At 45.8% G+C, this 9,563-nt stretch overlaps 1 protein-coding gene across 1 annotated transcript; it reads right to left on the bottom strand.

The window, feature by feature from the left end:
• Nucleotides 1-6,043: 6,043 nt before the first annotated feature.
• Nucleotides 6,044-8,919, bottom strand: LOC100340954 (thymosin beta-15A). The gene is made up of 3 exons (XM_002720187.5): nt 8,780-8,919; nt 7,262-7,374; nt 6,044-6,485 (listed from the first exon to the last, which is right to left on the bottom strand). Exons 2-3 carry the CDS (start codon nt 7,359-7,361, stop codon nt 6,448-6,450), a joined length of 138 nt encoding a protein of 45 aa, XP_002720233.1. The 5' UTR covers nt 7,362-7,374; nt 8,780-8,919; the 3' UTR covers nt 6,044-6,447.
• Between the last annotated feature and the right edge of the window lie 644 nt (nt 8,920-9,563).

Below are 9,563 nucleotides of genomic sequence, written 5' to 3'. Positions count from 1 at the left end.
ATTCTGTGTTCCACAGTTATGTCCAACATACTATATTACAAATTGGTGGGAGAAAGTGTTAGAAGCAGGATGTAGGGAAAGATTTCAGGAAGGGATTTTTGTTTTGTTTTGTTTGTTTGTTTTTTTAACTTTTATTTAATGAATATAGATTTCCAAAGTACAGCTTATGGACTACATTGGCATCCCCCATCCCCCACCCCCGATGACTTCCCTCCCACCCGCAACCCTCCCCTTTCCCACTCTCTCTCCCCTTTCAGGAAGGGATTTAACAGCCATTATTTGATGACTCACACTCATTTCTGTGATGATTAATTTTAGGTGTCAACTTGGCTAACTTATGGTGCCTAGATATATAGTCAAACCTTATTCTGGATGTTTCTGTGTAGGTATTTTTGAATAAGATTAATATTTAAATCAATGGACTTCAGTAAAGTAGATTTCCTTCACATTGTGGGTGAGCCTCATCTAATAAGCTGAAGGTCTGAACAGAACTCAAAGAAAGAGTGAATTTTGCAAAAGTGTCTTAACTTGAACTGCAGCATCAGCTCTCTCATTGGTATCCAGCCTCATGACCTTTGGATTTGAACAGTAACGTCACCTTGCCCCTGGGTCTGTGGCTTGCCAGTCTACCTTGCAGATTTTGGACTTTCCAGCCTCCATAATCATGTGAGCCAATTTCTTTTTTTAAGACTTATTTATTTATTTGAAAGTCAGAGTTACACAGAGAGAGGAGAGGCAGAGAGAGAGAGAGAGAGAGAGAGAGAAGGAGAGGTCTTCCATCCGATGGCTCACTCCCCAGATGGACGCAATGGCTGGAGCTGCACCGATCCAAAACCAGGAGCCAGGAGCTTCTTCCGGGTCTCCCACGTGCCTGCAGGGGCCCAAGGACTTGGGCCATCTTCTACTGCTTTCCCAGGCCATAGCAGAGAACTGGATCAAAAGAGGAGCAGCTGGGACTAGAACCGGCGCCCATATGGGATGCCAGCGCTTCAGGCCAGGGCTTTAACCCACTGCAGCACAGCGCCGGCCCCATGAGCCAATTTCTAATATAGATTTATAGATGATTTTATTTTTCTAAAACTCCTAAATACTTTAAGAAATGCACACCCAAATGTTGTTAAAGATAGCTGAATGTTCCCACATCTAGAATATACAGTTATATATTAACAATAATGGTGAGTCCATCAATGTCTTTGCCTTTAATCAGTGACCACATAGTTATGCCAGTATCCTTTCTTCTAAAAAAGGTGTTTTCTCATTTTATGTGACTAAGGAGAATAAAATATTCATTGCAGTAGAAAAGCTGAGGATTTCATTAAAATTATTATTGAAAATAAATTTCCTTGGACATTGGTAGTCCATATGGCATGCATTAACCAGAAGAATGAATCAACTTACCCTACCTCTGACCTTACCAGTTTATTGAACTCTCTTTCCTTACCACCCTTGTAGCTGACATTTTTATATTGGCACCATTTAAACCAGACATTGCTACAACACTAAGAAAAATCATCATTACTGAACAGTAACTGCACCAGGCATCATGGTAAGCACTTTATGGGGAATATCTCAATTACTTCTCACAACATTCCTATGAACAGTGTTATCTCCATTTTATGGATGAAGAAACTGACCGACCAATGATTGTCACTTGCCCAAGATCATATAGGTAGAAGGTTTTGAAAGCAAGACTTAAATATATCTACATGCATTTAAGAGAACAAGGGCAAGATATTCTTATTGGTTGTGAATATACATTGGTTAAATTCTAGGATTAGAATTTGGTCATGATACTAAATGAGATTTTTTTACCTTTTGTAAGGATGAAGTGAGCATGAAATTGTATTTGGCTGATTTTTTCTCCTTTGATTAACATACAGTACATTTCTTTCTGACATTTTGCCTTTTTATGTTCTTAATAATTAAGGTCATATCTGCATAGGTACACTGACAGAAAAAGGTATAAAACCAGAGACCAGTGATCTTTAAAAGGCTGTAGATGCATATGAGAAGACAACTGTTTAACTCCAGCTTTTTTCCTTTACCTATAAATGTAACTGCTATAAAACCTCAGTTCTGGCAGTTTTGCTAACTGGAAATGGATTTGGGGCCCTACATTTCAACCTCTGCTTATTTGGGGAAAAATCTCCCTCTCATTGGAAAGGCAAGTGAAATTTGTGACTTAAAGAGTAGGCTCACATTATTTATTTAAGAAATGCAGGAAAAAACTATCCTAAGTGACCAATTATCTTTCCCATCTCATATCTCCATGAGTACTCATTAGTAACTCTTTCACCTCCTGACATAAACCACTCAGCTGCTCTCATTCAGTTCAGCACTTATATTTCACAGGGTGGAATCAATACTCCACTGACAAGGATGGCTACTAGATGCAACTGAACAAAAGGAGTCACTGTTCAAACCCAGCTTACCTAGTATGTTCGTGCTCTCCTTTAAATTGTATTATGTGCAAACGTGGATGTTGCTGAATCTGCCTTCCATATGCAGCATTCTTACCAGATTTCCTAATGGTGACACTGAAGTGGAAGGAAATTGTTGGATGACAAAATCAGGATCCAAAGAGATCTGATAATGAACAAACAAGAGTAGATGTAAAGTGCAACCAGGATGGTTCCCCATCCATGTAACTTGAGTCTAAACAATCTGAGAAGTATCAGATGGAAAAGACTTGAAGGTATGGAGGCAGGCACACGACAGCTGACTTCAAATACTGAAAGATCAATTAACAAAAATAGAAGCGACAGGGAAGCAGGTTTGGGCACAATGAAAGCAGCCTATCACTGCAAAGGGCAGAGGGACTGTGTTGGACAATGGCTGCAGGCAATAGGAAAGATATTGGTAACCAATGTAGTTACTTGTAAGGCTCAAATATTCTGGTTACAACAAGCCCTGTGATTCTGTGATATCCTCATTCAAACTTTATCTGAGTTGACTCACCTACAGTTTTGCTTTTGGAAATCTACATTACAGCTTGCACTTCCTGCAACCCCAGTGATGATTTAAGGATGTGAGCCCTAAGAAAGCAAAAGGTAGGATAATTCATGAGGTTGCAAATAGGGATGGATAGTATAATTCCTTTTTGGAGAAAGATGAGCATATTAATAGATCATATTCTGGGTGGTTATACTAGATGACTCATACTTCTAATTGCTGGATTTATTTATTTATTTGAAAGGCAGAGTTGGAGATAGAGGGAAAGGCAGAGAGAGGGATCCTCCATCTGCTGGTTCACTCCCCAAATGGCAGCAACAGGCAGAGCTGGGCCAGTCTGAAGCCAGGAGTCAGGAGCTTCTTCCAGGTCTCCCACATAGGTTGCAGGAGTCCAAGCACTTGGGCCATCCTCTGCCTCCTTCCCAGGCTTATTGGCAGAGAGCTGGATCAGAAGTGGAACAGCTGGGACTCGAACTGGTGACCATGTGGGATGCCAGCACTTCAAGCAGAGGCTTAACCTACTACGCCACTGCGCTGGCCCCAGGTAATTGACTTTTAAAAGTTGTATTAATCAGCTCAGGCTCCCATAGCAAAATACCATAGACCGAATGGCTTAACCAGTAGAAAATTATTTGCTCAGGATTAGCACTGTGGCACAGCGGGTAAAGCCTGCAGTGCTAGCATCCCATATAAGCACTGATTTGAGTCCCAGCTGCTCCATTTCCAATTCTGCTCCCTGATAATGCACCTGGAAAAGCAGTGGGAGATGACCCAAATCCCTCGACCCCTGCACCCACATGGGAGACCCAGAGGAAGATCCTAGCTACTGGCTTCAGCCTGGCCTAGACCTGGTCATTGCAGCTACCTGGGGAGTGAATCAGAAAATGGAAGATTTCTGTGTCTCTCCTCTCTGTAACTCTGCCTTTCAAATAAATTAATTAAAAATAAATTATTTTCTCATAGTTCTGGATGCTAGAAGTTCTAGGTCAAGGTCTGCTCCCTCATCTTATAAGGTCACAGTCCTATCAGGTTAAGGTCCAACCTTTATGGCCTCATTTAACCTTAAAACTTTTTATTTTATTTTATTTATTTGAAAGAGTTATAGAGAGAGGTAGAGCCAGAGAGAGAGAAAGGTCTTCCATCCTCTGGTTCACTCCTCAGATGACTGCAATGGCCAGAGCTGGGCTGATCCAAAGCCAGGAGCTAGGAACTTCTTCCAGGTCTCTCACATGGGTGCAGGGGCCCAAGAGCTTGGGCCACCTTCTACTGCTTTCCCAGGGCATAGCAGAAAGCTGGATCGGAAGTGGAGCAGCCAGGACACAAACCAGAGCCCATATGGGATGCTGGCACTGCAGGCTGGGGCTTTAACCCACTGCATCACAGTGCTAGCCCCAAGCTCTCATTTAACCTTTTTTTTTTTTTTTTTTTTTGACAGGCAGAGTGGACAGTGAGAGAGAGAGAGAGAGAGAAAGGTCTTCCTTTTTCCGTTGGTTCACTCCCCAAATGGCCGCCAAGGCCGGCGCGCTGCACTGATCTGAAGCCAGGAGCCAGGTGCTTCTCCTGGTCTCCCATGCGGGTGCAGGGCCCAAGTACTTGGGCCATCCTCCACTGCCCTCCTGGGCCACAGCAGAGAGCTGGCCTGGAAGAGGAGCAACCGGGACAGAATCTGGTGCCCCGACTGGGACTAGAACCTGGTGTGCTGGCGCCACAGGCGGAGAATTAGCCTATTGAGCCACGGTGCCTGCCTCTCATTTAATTTTTTTTTTTTTCTCATTTAATTTTAATTACTTCTTAAAGACCCTATGTCCAGGTATACTCACATTAGGGGTTAGGGTTTCGTTGTAGTTTGGATATAGTTTGTTCCCAAAGGGTTCATCTAAGAGGCGTGGTCCCCAATGTGCTAATATTAGCAGGTGAGAGAACCGTTAAGATGTGGAGCCTAGTTAAAGGTGGGCATTGGCTCTCAGAAAGGATTAATGCTTGGATTGAATTAGTTCTCATGAGTGAATTGTTATAAGAACAAGCCTAGTTCCTTGGTCCTTCAAAGGCAGATTGACAGAGGGAGGTAGAGACAGAGAACTCTTCTATCTGATGGTTCACTCCCCAAATGGCCACAAGAGACAGGGCTGGTACAGGCCAAAGCCAGGAGCCTGGAACTCCACCCAGGTCTCCCACATGGATGACAGGTACTCAAGTGCTTGGGCCATCCTCTGTTGCCTTCCCATGTATATTAGCAGGGAAATGGATCAGAAGCAGAGAATCTCTAATAGGGGATGCTGGCTCCTGATCTCTCCCTCTTACACATGCTCTAAGATGCCATCTGCCAGGTTATCACACAGCCAATGGGGACCTCTTCAAAGCACAGCAGATGCTAGCACCATTCTCTTGGGACCTCCATAACTGTGAGCTAAATAACCCTCTTTTATTTAAAAATTACCCAGTCTCAAGTTTTTTGTTACAGCAAGAGAAAACAGACTAATATGTGTTTCAGCATATGAATTGGGAGCAGGGGGCCACAATTCAATTCATAGCACATATACTCAACATGAAAACAAAAAATTCTTGGTTCATAAAACAGTAAATTCTATTTAGTGCAAGAACCAGAACACGGGTTCAATGCTATAGGTCTTTAGCAGGTATCAGGTATCTGAGTTTACACTCAATAGACTGAGATCCTGATGTGCTTAGCAAGGTGCATGTTAGTACTTCCCACTCCCTTCCCCATCTAACCCCAGCCTGAAATGTTACATCTCATTACAGTGAAAAACATTTTCCAGAAGGCAAAATAACCCAGCTTGAATTCCAACCCTTATTCACCTTGAGCAAATCACTTTCAATCTTGTGTTTCTACTTCATTCTGAGATAAAGGTGTAAGTCCACATGACTTCTTTTCCCAAGGTTTTCTAATTATGACTCCTACTCTCCAGGAGAAAAGCACCTAGCATCCCCAAGTTAGGACCCACTGGGCTTAGACAGAGAAGAGCATTCCCCATGCAAATAATATACTAGAGGTTTCCCTTCAACTAATTTGTTTAGCTGAAACGGTAAATGAAAATAGGACCACCAAGAACAAACCACAGGAGTCTCAAGATAATGATGCTATTTACTATTTTATTGCTACATTAGAAATGAAAATAAGCTATGAGAAGCTGCAAAAGCATGCAACTTCCTGAAGATTAAGAACCAATGGAGGCATACATTGTGGAAGGTTAAACTGGCTTATCTTGCAAAGAGTACAAGGACTACACACACAGAGGTAATCAGTGGTGATATTTTTAACAGCATGTGCCATCTGGAATTTAAGTATCAACAGGAAGTGTAAAAACAAACTTCAGAGGACAAAGACCACCTCTGACTTCTTAGGCAAGGAGTGTATGTGAGAAATCATCATCAGGTGCCTAAAATCTCTACAAACACATAGGTTAACCAAAAACAGGCCTAAAACCAAGACTCTTCAGCAATGTCGAAATTTGCTCTTGAAAGGAGATTTCCATTTTACGATGTTTGAACACTTTCTTTCTCCTGCTGGATAGCTGAAGAGGAAAAACAAACCAAAAATTATTTAGAGTATTTTCTTAAGATTCAATCACTTTCTTCTAAAATTGCTCGGCATATATGCTTTATAATGTGCCAAGGCATTAACCACAAATCCTCATAGTCAGTGTGTGTGTACATGTATATATATGCTGATTACCTGAACAATCATGAGAATTTACGTCCACTTTGTATTACTTTTCCATTTGAGAGGTAGATCTATGCTGTTGCCTTTTTTTCTACAGATGAAACTACCAAATAAAGCTGATGTGACAAAAAGTGTCCCTCACCTCTTCTGAATATGTTTGCAGTTTCTCTAGCAGACTTTCAGCTCTGAAGGGCAAAATTGACCCCTTGAATCTGGGAGCCTCGAATACACTCATGATCTTAACTAATTTTCCAGCCTTATCAGGTAGAGAAGGCTCTTCAGGGATGAGATCATGGACTCCAATATTTAGAAGGAGAAAAATTCCAAATAACCAAAAGCAGACAAAGCTATGGTTTTTCTAGTACTAATATTTCAAGATTGGTTTTAATGTTTTTTTTACAAGAAGCTAGTTTTTTATCCCCCCATTACTACTAGTGCCTGCCATGTGAGAGCCTTTTATTTAACCCAAATAAGACAATGATTTGATAGTCTTAACTGTTCCATTAAAGATAATAATTCTCTAACTATTGCTGATTTTGTGGGAACATTTACTAGAAGACAGTTTTATTTACTGAACCTATTAACTCGCACTATTGTTTGTCTCCACTAGAAAACCCCATGACTTACTTTCCTTCGAGGGAAGAGTATTTTTTTCTTCAGTATTCGTTTTCTTCAGTTTTGACTTGTCAAACTTCTCCACTTCTGATAAGTCTGGCTTGTCACTCATCTTGGCTAAAAGACTGAAAAAAATTTAAACCTTAGTTGGTAGAAATATTATCAGATTAAAAAGTTAACCCAATAATTCTCATAATTAATGTATATTTTACCTTCTGGTCTCTATAGGAAAACAGCAAGATATGTTTAAAAAGTCATATTTTTATGAGAACAGTTTCAATTGTACATCAGTAGGCCATTTCTCAAAGGCAGCCAATGCTACTGCATGAGGTTCCTACCAAGACACCAGAAACCCAGAGCCAATATGTCTGACTCTTAAAATCAGAGTCTGCAAAGGTAAAATGGTGGTGATAGGAGCCCAGGGGCAGACAGCCATAGACGGAAAAAGGAAGAGTGGGTTAACCGGGGAGTGAGTTTGCTAGCAGGAGACACGCTATTTGAGCATCTTCACTTTCCATTCAATTACTCTGCTTGGGGTTTTGGGTGGAGGTGGGGCTGGCATGGGGGCAGCACACAAAGAAGCGTGGCATAGTTGGACTCATTTCTTGCCACGCTAAATGCCCAAAGGCAGTAGCCTAAGGGGCTGCAGTGAGAGAGGGAGAGTATTTACCCTGATCCTAAGTGATGGCACGTCTCCTACTAGCTGCTTGTGGCACACGTTTGTTTGCAAACGCTGCAGGAAGGGCCAGCTGTTAGGCTCAGCCCCAGGACCCCAAAGAATGCAGTCAACCGAGCAGAGCCGAGTCCTAGCTCGGCAGGTTTTCTCTGGAACGGGCGAGCAGGGCGATGAGGAGGCTCGGAGAAGCGCGGCCGGGGACCAGGAAGCGCAGGGCCCGGAGGGAACAGACAATGGGAGGCGGCAGGCGCCGGCAGGCAGCGCTCGCGCGCGCGTGCCCGGCCCCACCCTGGCCAGGGCGCAGCCGTCCCGTCGCGGGCCCAGAACCGAAGGCGGACGCCCCCAGGCAGCCGGAGAGCCCCAAGCGCTTCCCTGCGCTCGAGGTTCCCCCACGACCCTGGGCGGCCGCGAGCCGGAACCCAGTCTCCAGCAGAGGAGGCCGGAACCAGCTGAACAATAGGCCGGTCTGTGGGGAGCGGCTGGGCTCCGGCTTCCTGCAACCGCGACCGCCGATGCGCGCCCCCCAGCCCGCCCGCCGCGCGCGGAAGCCAGGGCCCGGCCCCGGCCCCAGCGCTGCCGGGAGGCCCCACGCGCCTCCCCGTCCTCAGGGCCCCGCCGCCCGCTTCGGGGCTCCCCCGCCGAGGGCCCGACCCCGCGAGGGCGCGGCATCGCCCAAGGCGGCGCCACGGGAAGACAAAGGCGCCAGCCGCCCGGAGGCGCCGCCCGCGACACGCCACCCCCAACCTCGGCCCCGCCGGCCCCGGAAGGTGCGACCCCTCCCGCGCTCCCAACTCCGGGCCGGCGCCCTCCCGAGCCCCTTCCCATCTGGCTACGGCGGGGCCGCCCGGCCTCACCTGGACGCAAGAAGGGACAAAAGCGGCCTTCTGGGCGTGCACCGCGGCTCACTCAGGACCAGGCTGGGTTCCCGCCTGCAACCCTTTGCTTATAAAGCCCGCGGCAGGCCCCGCCCCAGCCTTCTCTGATTGGCCGAGGGCTCCCAGACTCTCTTCCCTGCCCCACCCTCCGCTATATTTTATTGCTTTTTTTAAAAGATATATTTATTTATTTGAAAGGCAGAGTTACTGAAGAGGCAGAGAGCCATCTTTCATGGGCTGGTTCACTCGCAAATGGCCCCAACGGCCGGGGCGGGGCTGTGCCAAGCTGAAACCAGGAACCAGGAACTCCAACGTTGTCTCCACTGTGGCCGTGGGTGGCAAGGGCCATCTCCTGCTGCTTTCCCAGGTGCATTAGCAGGGAGCTGGATCAGAAGTGGAGCACCTTGAACTCCAACTGGCACCCGTTTGGAATGCTGGTATTGCAGCTTAACCCCCTGTATGGCAGCTCAGGCTCCCCATCCTCTAGTTCTGTGAGGTGATGCTGGTGTTGTGGCTAGTGTGTTAAGCCCCTGCCTGTGGTTCCGGTTCTAGTTCTGATTGCTCCACTTCCAACCCAGCTCCCTGCTGATGGCCTGGGAAGGCAGCAGAGGATGGCCCAAGTCCTTGGGCCCCTGCACCACGTAGGAGACTCAGGAGAAGCTCCTGGCTCCTGGCTTCAGCCTGGCCCAGCTTTGGCCATTGTGGCCATTTGGGGAGTGAACCAGTGGATAGAAGATCAATCTCTGTCTCTCCCTCTCTCTTG

This window comes from Oryctolagus cuniculus, chromosome X (assembly GCF_964237555.1).
Source record: "Oryctolagus cuniculus chromosome X, mOryCun1.1, whole genome shotgun sequence".
NCBI classification, from domain to species: Eukaryota; Metazoa; Chordata; class Mammalia; order Lagomorpha; family Leporidae; genus Oryctolagus; species Oryctolagus cuniculus.
This window is presented reverse-complemented; position numbering and strand designations above follow the sequence as displayed.